Source organism: Toxotes jaculatrix, chromosome 13 (assembly GCF_017976425.1).
Source record: "Toxotes jaculatrix isolate fToxJac2 chromosome 13, fToxJac2.pri, whole genome shotgun sequence".
NCBI classification, from domain to species: domain Eukaryota; kingdom Metazoa; phylum Chordata; class Actinopteri; family Toxotidae; genus Toxotes; species Toxotes jaculatrix.
The window spans coordinates 16,131,779-16,145,886 of record NC_054406.1 but is presented as its reverse complement, the minus strand read 5'-3'; the positions used below and the strand labels follow the sequence as shown (position 1 = coordinate 16,145,886).

Here is a 14,108-nt window from a genome sequence, read left to right as displayed (position 1 = left end):
ATAAGGTATTTATTATTCTAGCAGTATCAGTCTGTTAATATAATCACAGCTGAAGAGCCTTGGACATTTCTCCTGCCTTCTCTAACCTTCTCTAACCCTGTCGCATGCAGATCATCCTGCAGTATGTCGTGCTTTGCTGCATCTGCTTCACCTGGCCTTACCACCGCTCTGTGTTCAGTTAGACTGATGCTTCCCCCTCTTGGCCAGTTTGCTGCTCTGCATGTATCCTCTGCATCTTTAAACATTTATGCTGCACGGTTCAATCCCACCCGTCAAAGTCACGTCAGGCAGCTAAAGCTGTTAAAGATAAACTGATGCGTCGCCTCATGTCACCTTGTGTCTGCTTTTAAAAGTTACTTTTTAACGCACAACAAAGAAAACTACTGTACCTGAATGGAGATTAAATTTCTTTGAAAGATCTTCATCTTTCATATCAGCTATGAGTCATTTTCAAATTTTTTCCAGAACTCATATGCACACACATATTTTTTCTGATATTTTTCATTAGTCGAGTCTTGTAAAGTAGTAGTGGCAAAACTATTTTACACTGAGACAAAAATGATTTCAATAACAAAACTTACAAGTGAACTGTGTACATTTGCTGAATAATATACCCCTTTTATCTAATTTAGTAAAATATTAAACAAAATGTAATCACTATAATACAATACAATTGTTTAAAAATAATTATTTAAAGATAATCAAATTAAATAATCTTGCACATGCACATTGGATTCTGAAGTGTATATTTAAAGTAGTTTAGGAAAATTGGCTAATTTTTTCTCTGGGTGCGATTTTTTTCTTGCAGCAAACAAAGACCAGCCTACACAATGCATACACAGGCACTGCCAGACTGGGGACTCCTGCCAAGAGAAATATGACTGCGCTGATCCATGAAGGGTACGGTACTGACGCCAGAGATGGAAACTCCTCCTGCAGAATATAAAGCAGTAGTGTTAGTGAAGTTAGCATGCAAAGGCTTTCAAAGGGAATTGCAAAGGGAATTCTTATGCTATTATATTAGCTGATCACAGGGTTTGTGTGCTTACAGAGTTGGGGTCCCAGACTAAGTAGGTGAGCTTCTCTTGGGCTTGGGTCACCAGGTAGAAAACTAAGATAACCAGGACAATTAGAGGACTGATGAACCTCCATGAAACCTGCCAGAAGATGGAGGGCTTATGACCGATCATGAACTCCAAGTCGTCATTGAACCTGCAGCACAACAGGGTTTTAATTAGTTTTGAAATGTGTAGTGAAATCCTGTTACACAGGATATGGATATGTCTGCCACCAACATCAGGTTTTGCAGAAAAACTGATCCTGCATGGTGCTACAAATACTGTGTGGTCCTTCTGCAGCCAATATCAAGATGTAAACCAAACACTCACCTGTCTATGCCATAGATGTAAGCAACAGCTATCATCTCAAACAATCCAGTGGTCAGAAGTGGAACAGATCCAGCAAAGCTGTCAAAGAGAGTTACCCAATAAAGCCCTGAATGCTGCGCAAACAGGAGGCAGATGATGAAGGCGACAAAGCACGTTATTCCTGAATAACACACACACACACAAAAACAAGGGAGCTTGTGTTAAAAAAAGAAAGCAAAAGAAAGGGAAAGGAATTGACAGAGTTGATTTTTAAAACGAGGTTACCAGTTAGCGCTTCATGGGGCCATTTTTTAGGGAATACATTCAGGTCTTTCAAGGGGACCACAACTCCTTCAATGTTGCCGAACAGGGTTGAGAGCCCCAAGCAGAGAAGCATGAGGAAAAAGAGGAAAGACCAGACTGGGGAACCAGGCATCTTGGTGATGGCTTCTGTAAACACAATAAAGGCCAGACCTGTTCCCTCCACTCCCTGGACATACACACATTAGTCACAATGTCATTTAAACATCACTGATGGATCGTCAGGCAAAGTCTCTACCAAGTACATCAGTAAGATGTCATGAAGTTTGTGAATGCAGGACTGTAAATAGGAGCCTTGGCTGCCATCAGTCTGAGATCCACACTCCCACAGAGGAGATATGGAGAGCTCTGGGGACAGGATGAGTCTAGGATGTCAGGTGTGGCAGCCAAGACTTTGTTGTAAGGTAGCCCACAGGTATGAATGTCTACTAAAAATGTGCACACTGGGAATTTCAGTATCTCCTTAAACAGAAATTTTGCTTTATATTTTTTTATCTTTGGTAGAATGATTTCACTGGATCTTAAGGTTCCCCCACCTGCCAACTCCTACTCTAACCCCTGGTCACAATGCAGATGAGAGTAAACAACAATTATAACAGAGGGAATCTGATAGACGCTCATCGATATAGTTACCTCGCTGAGAAGTTTCTGCATGTCGCAGGTTTTGATGTCCAATCCAAGAACAGTGTCAGGATAGGAGCTGTTGAGATGATTGAACGCTGCCTCATAGTTGCTCGTAGTGATGTTATCTTCAGGAAGATCAAATGTGTTTAATAATGTCATGATGTTTCTAGAAACAAAATGTGTCACTGATTAGTAACTCTGCATTACTGGAGTCATCACTGAAGAATAGGTTCTGACTTTTCAGGTCTACCTTAATAGTGTGACTCTAAAACATGGCAAACCTCATTCAACAGACGGTCTGAGAAACTAACTTTGCTACCCCTTGATCCACCCCACTAGTATAACTTTAAATGCTCTTAATGGAGGAATGGATAGAAAAAACAATAACCAATAATTTCATAAGTGAGATAGGACACACACATATATATAATTTAAGAGTGTTTTTGTTTTGTTTTTATATCATAATCATAAAATTTAAAAAAAGAAGGTAGGTCTATTTAACATTTTCAAAACCTTGAAATCAGCTGTACTCACTCACTGATACAGTTGTCGTATTTCTCAGTGGCCCTGAAGCCGATGATGGAGTAGGTGACTGAGGCGGCGTAGACTGAGGTGAGGCCAGTTATTACAGACAGGATCACAGCATCTTGCATGCAGTTGTTGCTTGGGAAAAGAAAATAGGCCAAAGAGTCAGGACACATTATGTATGACAATGACTAATGTCTTCTTTTATTTTAGTTGAAGTGAGCTAAATACATACAGAAATTAAAAAGCTAAAGAATTGAACTGCTTTAAGATTATAAATAACAATGGGTCTTCTAAATTTTCTTACTGAACAGAGTTGTAGCTTGAGAAGGAGATGAGGCCTCCCCATGCCAAACCGAAGGCATAAAAGACCTGGGCACCTGCATCCAGCCAAGTTGTTGGTTTAATCAACTCCTCCACCTGCAAGAGCGAGGAATACATTGTAATGTGGCCTTGAGCCTTGAGATACAACACACTTGAAAGGAACTTGAAACATACGTCTGGCGTGAAGAGGAATTTTATTCCGCTCAAGGCTCCTTTAAGAGTCAGTCCACGGATCAGGAAGATGCCCAGCACGATGTACGGCAGGGTGGCTGTCACATACACCGCCTGAGGTCATGACAAGAAGCCAAGGAGTAATTGATAGAGGAAATCAGACTGAAGTTTTTTCATTAATGTATCATAATTGACCACTTGCTTCACCCCACCCCCAGACATTAATTGTCCAATCAAATCTAACTGTAAATAGGCGCTAGGCCTGTCAAGCCCTGGAGTGGAGTGTGTGCGGCTGTAGGAAGAGTGACTAACAAGCTTGGTGGGTGGCTTCCGTTTTTTTTCTTTCTTTGGATTTGGGTTTTCTTTAGGTTATTTTTATATATTTATTTATTTGTTTATTTTGTACTAAGAAAGACAGACTTTTTTGCCTTGGACGTACAGCTTTAACCTCAGTCTTTAAGCAAGACATCATGTATAGCACATTAAGTGAATATTCAAGATTTCTTAACAGAGTTCAGGGTTCTGTGAGTTGGCTGGGAAAATTTAAATTGTCTAGATAGCTACAGCTGATTAAATCTGCTGGCAACAGTTTGTTTCTAGTTGCTTTTGTTGATAAAATTACCTGTAGTAATCAAGTATCCACTGTCTCAAAAATTACAATGAATTTCAAGTAGTAAATCTGATCTAAACATGTTATCCTCGTAAATCTGCTGTGTTAGAATGGAGAGCTCAACAGGTTTAGCAAAGAGTAACTAAGGTTAGATGACTGAACGTTCAACAAACCTTGCCTGAACTGCTAATGCCCCTTATGCAGCAGATAGCGACGACAGTCCATGCAGCGAACAGGCAGACTACTATGGGCCAGTGGATTCCCCCAGAGTCAGCTATAGAGGCTGAACTATTCAGAGAGACTCTGTAAAAGTAGTAATCCACAGTGGAGCTCTGTTGACACTCTGGAACAAATTCTGCAGGAACAAGAAACATCTGCAAATGTTAGAAATATGAGTAGAGTAAGAGATGCTTACTGAGCCTGAGTGTGTGTGTATATTTCCAAAATACCTGTCCCATTGTCAGCGAGAGGACACTGGGCCCAAGGCAGTGGGTCTTGAAAGGAATTGAAGAAATACCACATGATCCACGCTATTAAGGTGTTGTAGTAAAGTCCAACCAAAAAGGACACCAGCATGGAGGCTATACCTGAGGGACAGCATCATTAACTGTGTTATAAGCAGCCAAATAATTGCGTTGCTGTGACGATTTGGTTTTATTCTGCTTTGGATAAATTGCAATGGAGTCTGTTTTTCTTACCAATACCAGTGAGATAAGGGCTGATGGCCCTCCACACTCCCACGCTGCCTTTCCTCAGACGCTGGCCGATGGCAAACTCCAGCAGCAGCAGAGGCATTCCCTCCAGCACCAGCAGGATCAGGTAGGGAATCAAAAAGGCACCTGGAAAATGTACGTGATTTTAATTAACTATCTCTGAATTCATCATTCAGATTCAGAGAACTTTATTTGTCCCCGGGGGGTGATGTTGTAGATGACAACACAATATGGCCTGTGGGCATGTTGGAAGGATTGAAATATGACATGTATATGAAATGTTTACAAAAAGAACTGTGCTGATAACCATAATTAACAGCAGTTAGGTATTAACTACAGTATATATTCAAAGGTATACATTCATTTGTTCTGTGATAGAACAAATGAATGTCACATGGACTATGGACACGTTAACAAGTCACAGAAAAACACCAGATTATACTTTTAAAATACGCATTCTTTTGAAATCCATCCCATCTTCTGTGGCTCAGAGTCCAGCGTTCAAAAAGCATAGCAATGGCCCACGTAACATAGACACACACACACACACCAGGGTCTCAGTTTTTGGCTTATATGCTATGCAAAAGGTTAGCCATTATTTCAGAAGACCTCATACTCTTGGCAATCATTCATATAGCTTGACAGTAATCTCATGGCACTCTGCTGTAGCCATGAATGAGTGATATATTTAACTTTACCTTTAGCTTCAGGTACAAAGGACCAGTGACTTTGTTGAGGAGACTTGCACATGTCCTTCTTAAGAAAATCATACATAAAAGACACCACAGAATGCTATAAATTCCCAAAAGATCCCAATAAACCATTGCCTGATTATCTCATATATAGATTTGTCAGTCAGTCATTTGACAACTTAACCAGAACTGTCTGTTGTTGTTTTTTATCTTAGCTTACCTCCTCCATGACTTTGACACAAGTACGGGAATCGCCACACATTCCCGAGCCCAATGCAGAATCCCACACAGGTTAGTATGTACTGGGCTTTGTTGTCCCACTTGGGCCTGTCACCAGCCTCCTCCTTCTCCAGCCTCTCCAGATCCTCGTGGTTAGGGATCCGGAGATCCAGTCCTGGGTTTGGCAGTACCAGTCTCATGGCGATCTTGTGTGTTACTGAGGAAGTAAGGTAGTGTCTTCTACAGTACAGTTAGTAGGGAATAGCATGTACAGATGAATGCTCACATAGGGGCACTCAGCAATATTGACATGTTTATGATCTTTTACTTTATCTGTTGCAGGCCACAGATTAGCCAGTGAACTTTTGTCTTCACATACAGTATAGCTATTCAGTCATTCCATTTAATAATTAAATCAAATGTTCTCAATTTCACAGCCAGCCTGCAAAAATGATTTGATAAACTTAATAACTGGATGCTCCTTTGTCACGGACAAGTGGGAAGGGATCATACTTATTGCTTTGGTGATTTGTTACTAAAATGTTTTATTTTGAAGGGTTAATTCAAAATCACTGTGCTGTGTGTCTGTGTTACAACCGGAAAATTAAGCCAGAACATAAAGGTCTTAAAAGCGCCATTCAGCTCATGATATTCCACATGATTTATTTTAACAGCACATCTTCAAATAGTAACCACTTCATTTTGCTCTCAAGTCAGATCAGAACAGATCATAACCTGACAGTTAATGGCAGTGTAATTGCAGTGTTGTAATATACACCAAACATGAAAACTTTACAACAGACCCCCACAATAAAAAAAACTTTATACCACCATAAAAGTGGACAAAAACGCACTGACGACATAACTGTAGTAATTCTTTGCTTTAAAAAAGAAAGACATGTTCACAGTATGTCAAAAGTTTTGAGAAAAAATTTGCTCCTCTATTAAAGATAATTTACAAAATATTTATAAATATTTTTTTATACTAGACACATGCAAATTGTAAACTTACTATATTAGGCAATAGGCTTATTTGTTTTCTTCACAGAGAGTTAGATAAAATTGATGCCTCTCATATCTTTGTTCTAAATATGAATAGCTACAGCCAGCAGCAGGTTCGCTTAGCTTGGCATGAACCATGAGCCAGGGTAGCTGTTTTCTTTACTTTCAGTCTCTATGCTAAGATAATTAGCTGCTGGCTTTACTTTCATATTTAGTGCACAGACACAAGAGTGGTATCAATCCTTGTCTTACTCTACTTACTCTACTCTAGTTACTCTGCAAGAAAGTAAATGAGTGTATTTCCAAAAATGTCCAACTTATTTTTTTGTTTAATGTACAACATACAATGACATGAATTAAACACAGCTCAGCATGAAACTAATATTATAATAGTAAGAATAGTATTTATTCTCTTCCCCCCAAAAAGTATGTTTTCAAATTTATTTATACTTTTCCAGTCAGTCACTGCTGTGCTCTTCTATCATTGTACAGGGAGGAGAAAAGCAATACATCTAATATACAAACAACAATAAAACAGGTCCACCTTCACTCATTTCGCTTTTAAATAATCAAAAGAAAAGCTTTTTAAAACCTAATTTTGTCACTCATTTGTATTTTGGCAGAGATAGTGTCCACTGTGTTACTACTGTAGCCCTTCTGCTTGCAGCATTTCCTCTGGATGAATTTGAGAAGGGCGACCACGGGGATGGCTAAACTGGGAATTCCAGCCAGGATGAAGATGATGATGTAGACCCAGGAAGGATACGGACGCGGTTCAAGGGTAGGGAAACTCTCCTATAGCCAGAGTCAAAGAAGATGTTATGATTTACAGCAACATATCATGTTTGAAAAGATTCATTAATGCTAAGAAAATGCAATGGTGAACTTCATATAGTGGTCTATCGATAATAGAAACATTTTAAGACAACACATCTAAACAGGTCTTTAGGCTGCTGCTATATTAAAACCAGCATCCTAAAACTATATAGTCAAAAATTTAACTATTGTGACAAGCACACTTACTGCCTCCTGGTCCCAGACCAAATAGGTGAGTGTCTTGGTGACTTGGGTAACAAAGTAGAAAATCAAGATGAAGATCATAATGAGTGGGCTGACCACTCTCCACGTCACCTGCCAGAACATATTGGGCTTGTGGCCGACCATAAACTCAATGTCCTTGTTAAACCTGTTTGGAGGCAATAAGAGGGAGACTTTATGTCAGCTGAGTGTGTACAAATGCATTCATAAAAGACAACCTTTTTCTTTTATTAGTTACACTAAATAAAGCAGCCTGTTGATGTTGCACTGGACCTACATGTGTTGTAACATTCTCCCTGCTTTTATCAGCTGTATTATTGAAACACTGAGCAAAAATATAGATTTCCACATTCCTCACCACAGTCTTGCTATATCACAAGATACACTCTGTACTTCTTTATCTCTCCTCTCCTCCACATTATCTCTGTCCCAAGGTCAAAATACAATATGCTGTTATATTCTGCTTTGTTTCAACTGTATTAAGACCTGTCAGCTCCCTCACTGAGTATCAGACACCCACACTGACCGGCCTCTGCTTCATGCATGTATAATAATTACAAGAACAGGAGTCTATAGCCAGGCTTTGTGTGTTTTGGCACAAAATGACAATGATATCATGCTGATATTTAGCAGGTATATGATTTTTGATTTATTGTTGTAGCGCTAAACATGAAGCTGCTAGAGAAACTAAAAAGTTATTACCTTGGACAATGTCCTATCTGTAGTGTACTGCTTACTGGACAGACTCACCTATCTATCCCATAAACGTAGATAACAGCGATCATCTCGCAGAATCCGATGACCAGAAGGGGAATAGAGCCTGCAAAGTTGTCAAAAAGAGCTAGCCAGTAGTTTCCAGAGCGCAGAGCAAATATGAGCCCCAGAGCAAAAGAAATTAAGCAAGTCAGACCTGAAAAAAGAAAAAACAAAAAAGTGGTTACACTCATATGATCACTCATAGATCAAATTTTCTAATCCAGCTTAAAAGTATTTTACATTTCATAGGTTATATAAAATAATTACCGCAAAAAATTTCTTTAGGCCAAGATTTGGGCAACACCCTGAGATCTTGCAAAGGAACCACCACTCCCTCAATGTTACCAAACATAGTTGAGAGGCCGAGGCAGAACAGCATGATGAAGAAGAGGACAGCCCAGAGAGGAGAAAACGGCATCTTGATGATGGCCTCTGTGAAAACGATGAAGGCCAAACCTGTTCCCTCCACACCCTGAAGGAGTATACACCAAATACTTCAATCATTGACCCTCTGTTAACTCATTTCTGTTAGACTAAAACTAGATAGGTTTTAGTTAAACGAACTGACAAATATTTAATGTTTTCTACTCACCTGACTGAGGAAAAACTGCATGTCGCAGGTCTGTAGATGCAATCCTGCGATGACATCTGGATTAGTTTGGTTGAAGTGGATCAGAACCTCGTTGTAGTTGCTTTCTGTGATGTTGTTTTCAGGATAGTTGAAGGCATTCATCAGCTTCAAGATGTTGCTGCAAGCAAACACAGTGAGAGGAGTTCAGCCTGATATCAGCAAATCAGACTGTGTACCTAAAGGTCTCTTTTAGGGTAGTTTGAAACTCACTCTCCCATGCAGTCATCATATTTTTGCGTGGCCCTGAAGCCGATGATAGAGTAGATAACCGTTGCAGAGTACACTGAGGTGCAGCCATTGATGATAGAGATGAGGACGGCGTCCTGCTCACAGTTGTTGCTACAAGAAAATTATGATCATGTGAGGAGAACTGACTGAAAGTGGGTTTGTTGTATGACTGTGTACTTGAGGCTGTTACTCACTGAACAGAGTTGTAACTGGAAAAAGAGATGAGACCTCCAAAAGCCAAAGAAAAGGAGTAGAAAACCTGGGCACCTGCATCCAGCCAGGTTGCTGGATTCATTAACTCATTCACCTAAAACAGAATCAAATAATTTCTTATTATAATTTCTTAATAAAACTGACCTGAAATTCCTATGTTAATTGCTTCCTGTTATAACATTTCTGAGCACTGTGAATGATTAATATGTGAAGGTTCTGTACACCAGGGTTATAGTTTCCACTGCTTTTTCTAACTACAATCCAGTTTATCTACCGCACTTAGAAAGAAAGCAGAAAGACTAGAAACAGGAGGAATCAGCTAGCCTAGCTCTGTCCAAAGTTAACAAACTCCACCTACAAACAGCTGTAAGGCTCACTAAATGACATATATCTTATTCATTTAAACTACACAAAACCAAATCCCTTCTACTTTGTGGTGTTTTTTTTTTTCTTTTAGCTGCTTCTAGTTACTCGGCTGCTGACTGTATCCTTATATGTAAGTGACAGATATGAGAGCAATATCGATCCTCTCATCTATCTTTTGGCAAAAAAAAGGGAAATGTCAAACTGTTTTAAATATTAATTATACTGATAAATGTGAGTTGATGCTCACATCTGGTGTGAAGAGGAACTTGATTCCCTCTACAGAGCCTTTCAGAGTCAGTCCTCGGATGAGAAAGATGGTGAGGACCACATATGGCAGCGTGGACGTGATGTACACAGCCTGAGAAATGAGAGAATGACAAAATGATTCAAATATATGCCTCGTATATTTGAACAAACTAGTGTGCACGCTAGGTGTCGCTCCAACATTAGATCACCCTAATGTGTGATGTGAGTTGCAGACCTTTCCAGTGGTCTCGATTCCCCGGATGCAGCAGACATAAAGCAGAGTCCAGGCACACAGCAGGGCCAGCACCATCCACCACTGCAGGCCCCCAGACTCATCAATAGCTGCTGAGGTGTTCAGAGTCTCTCTGTACCAGAAGTAGTCGACAGTGCTGCTCCGAGCACACTCCTCCACCAGACCTGTAAAGAGGCACACAGTTAAGAACCGGATGTTAGCAACCTTTGAATGAAACGTTTCCACATACTGTACAGCAGATGTGTGTATTTTTTTATTTTGGGATTTTTTTCTGACTGTTATCTTGATAGATGAAGGCGCACCTGTACTGTTAGCATTAAGAGGACATTGGCTCCAAGGCAGAGGATCTTGAAAGGAGTTGAAAAGATACCACATGATCCAGGCCATGATAGTGTTGTAGTACATACCCACCAAAAATGAGACAAGCAAGGATGCAATACCTGCAACAGGATGACACAATTAGTCTTGAGATAATTGTCTTTATTTTTAACAGGACTAAAAGTATGCAGCCATGCTAACAACTCTGTGCTAATCATCAATGTTTGCACAACATTCCATGTCAAATCATCAAATAATTGTTCAGATGTTTCAGTCAGAACAAATGTGGTGGACTGACTGACTGTTATTGCCTTCCCTTGGGGCAATGCCACTATGGCTGAAAAGATAAACAACCAAAAGTTTATATTTTTTCTTTCTTTCCTTCTTTCTTTTTCACCCACCAACTCCAGTCAGATAGGGACTGATTGATCTCCACACTCCCACACTGCCTTTCCTCAGGCGCTGACCGATGGCAAACTCCAGGTGCAGCAGTGGGATTCCCTCCAGAACCAGCAGGATAAGGAACGGGATCATAAATGCTCCTACAGGTGCAACATTCGCATTATGATGAGTTGAGAATGCGGTGAGTGATTGACTTTTTTTAATACTTTAATGAAATTACGTAAATATTCAGCAGTAAATGCCATTGTTCCTATAAAGATACCCAAAAACTGTAAAAAGCATTGCACATTTCATCGTCTACACTAGGTACAATATGAACCAAGAATTGGACTTCAAGACTCACACATGCACTTTTTTAAGGCATCCCTGCAAATGTGTGAGGTAGTTACAGTCCACTGTCGTTACATTAATTTTGACTAAAAGTAGACTGCGTTTTGGGAAATCCCTCCTTAGTTACTGAAAATAAAAGACACGTAGATTCCCTCAATTATTCCTACTCACTGTTCAGTTTTTGGCAAAGTTTTTAACGTATTTTTTGAAAGAACTCAAACAAAAAACAACCAGTCTCTTCCCAGCTTACCTCCTCCATGACTTTGACACAGGTAAGGAAACCTCCAGACATTTCCAAGTCCCACACAGAAGCCCACACAGGTGAGCAGATACTGGGCTTTGTTGTCCCATTTAGGCCTGTCTCCAGCCTCCTCCTTCTCCATCTTCTCCAGATCCGCATGAGAGGGAATCCTGTCATCTAGTCCTGGGTTTGGTAGCTTCAGCTTCATGGTGGCTTTTTGTAAACTTCACTGGACACAGAAATGGAAAATGTAGCCGTTGAGTCTTCAATGGGTAAGCACTTGGTTTCCTTTCCTTTCCTTGCAAACCTTCAAGATGCTGTCTCCTTTCTGAAACAATCTCCTCTGTGGAAACTGTTACTTATTCTTTGGAGTCTCTCTCTCTCTCTCTCTCTCTCTCTCTCTCTCTCTCTCTGAGTCCTTCACCCCTACTGAGAGTCCTGGGAAAGGGCACTGAGGTATTTACTGCGACCTGTGGCACCTAAACTACAGTTATCAGTAGCTCATTACAGTCTGTATTGTATTATGTAATGTCAGCAAGTTTAAGTGGAAAAAGGCACAACCTCCTTGATAATGGTTAATACATCACATGAGGTGCCATCACCAACACTTTTCTCTGAAAGATGAGTTTAGTATTCATGAGTTTGTGAAGGGAAGAGGTACAGTGTGATGTGATGTGAAAAAAATGAGAGGCCTTTTTTACGATATATAAAAGGAGTTTTTAAAAAAAATGAGAGAGGCAATGTGTTGGTTGTTTACTTAATGAATCACTGCTCTTAAAACAACAAATTTTAATCTAATGGCCAACAAGCATCTGAATCATTAAAATGTCATAGTAACTACAGATTTTGTGTGACTTGGTTGGACAGAAAGACAGGATGAAACACTCCACTCCTGTCAGAGGCAGCACATCATAGCTTATCTTCACTATCAGCACACACCTTTTCCAGGCCTTGAGAAGTTACATTGTTTTATTGCATAGGGATGTACAAGCGTATCATTTCAGCCTGCACATTCAGTCCATGTTCTCTCAAACCTAAAATTTGCTGAACCATTTTCATATTAATAATGGTCATCAGAGTCTATATCAAAAAATCACAGAGAACTGAAAGTTTTCTGATCATTTTTAAATCATAAAAACAAAATAAAATTCTGCAGAGTAATTGTTAAGCAATTCAGAGTGCTTATAAATCTTATCAGTGTTCCTTTCTAATACAATTATTAACCAAAGACAGACTGGTGTTGGCATTTACAGAGTGGTCATACTGACTGGTAATCTGTAGCAGACGTATCTAGGGTTATTTTAAGGGTGTGTAAAAAGCTATCTTTGTGTATGCACAGTATGTGAAACACTATTGTTGGTCTGAAATATGTATAACCTTGTACAATAAAGGTACAATAAGTTCACACTAAAAGCAGTGCCTCAGTCAACATGTGGAGTAACTGTCAGTGTGGAGTAACATTCAGATAAGTGCGTGAAATCAGGAACTAAATGGGTGTTTTTTACATGAAAATCAACACATATCATATATGATAAAGTGTGAGTTTTGCTATATTGATTGTCCCTGGAATAAATGTTGGTACACTCTGAATTTCAAAAGGAAATATCAGATATGATGAAATATATTACAAACTGTACGATATATTTGCAATTTCAATTTTTCCTTTCTAAATTTGTCGTCTATCCTGTGTCACTTCTACCCTTATCCCACTGCTGCACATCTACCCTTCAAATTAAATTCAGGGAGGAAGCTATATTACCCCCAAATGATCATCTGACAATATGGGCTCATGGTTAAGGACAAAGGTGAGATCACCAATAGAAATTAAAAGATAGAAAGTTATCATTTTAAAACAGTTATTTTTTTATACATGTGTAATTGGAAATTTCCAATAACATTTCATGTTACAAATGTTTCATGAGGAAACATTTTTCCACTTCTCATATTTTACAAGTCAAGATAGCATTTCCTATATACCTGTAATAGAGTAGAGAAAGGACAGAGATTAATCTTACATCTCTCTGCTAAGTACAGAGCTGGAGTCAGGATGTGCATAATGACTGACCTTTAGCCTAGCTTAGAATAAGAAAGGGGAAAAAGATGCATAAAACGACCACATAAAGGTCTTAAAATGACCAAAAGAGCATACAAAACAACTGCAAGACACAAAAAATTTAGCTGTTTTGTGGCAAACTCCAAAACAATGGGATAACCTCCAGGATGAGCAAGGTATAATCTTATATAATCATAAAGATAGAAGAGGATGTAGTTGAAACATGGTAATTTCTGCCTCCCAGCACGGTGTTAAGAGCCCTTTCCTATCTTTATTACCTCATTAATCCTTTTAAATCAATTTATTTAATTATTCCCTCAGTTCATTCTACACAGTTATTAATCTTTTAAAACTTAAAGCCATGCGAAACTTTTGGCAGAAACAATTACACACAGTATAATTGCAGCAAACAAAAGAGATTAATGGGAGCCTTTATCGTCTTCATAATCAAATATGATGAGGCAG

General features: G+C 39.2%; 2 protein-coding genes across 2 annotated transcripts; both read right to left on the bottom strand.

Annotated features, from left to right (window-relative positions):
• Positions 1-759: 759 nt before the first annotated feature.
• On the bottom strand, positions 760-5,781 carry LOC121191760 (sodium-dependent neutral amino acid transporter B(0)AT1-like). Its single transcript, XM_041053140.1, has 12 exons — positions 5,568-5,781; positions 4,641-4,781; positions 4,392-4,529; positions 4,116-4,297; positions 3,336-3,446; positions 3,145-3,257; positions 2,847-2,975; positions 2,322-2,478; positions 1,653-1,857; positions 1,389-1,548; positions 1,050-1,212; positions 760-933 (listed from the first exon to the last, which is right to left on the bottom strand). Exons 1-12 carry the CDS (start codon positions 5,764-5,766, stop codon positions 760-762), a joined length of 1,872 nt encoding a protein of 623 aa, XP_040909074.1. The 5' UTR covers positions 5,767-5,781.
• Positions 5,782-7,153: 1,372 nt separating this feature from the next.
• Positions 7,154-11,798, bottom strand: LOC121191740 (sodium-dependent neutral amino acid transporter B(0)AT1-like). Its single transcript, XM_041053113.1, has 12 exons — positions 11,600-11,798; positions 11,019-11,159; positions 10,602-10,739; positions 10,282-10,463; positions 10,048-10,158; positions 9,416-9,528; positions 9,204-9,332; positions 8,955-9,111; positions 8,630-8,834; positions 8,357-8,516; positions 7,592-7,754; positions 7,154-7,363 (listed from the first exon to the last, which is right to left on the bottom strand). The coding sequence occupies exons 1-12, from the start codon at positions 11,796-11,798 to the stop codon at positions 7,154-7,156; spliced, it is 1,908 nt and encodes a 635-aa protein (XP_040909047.1).
• Between the last annotated feature and the right edge of the window lie 2,310 nt (positions 11,799-14,108).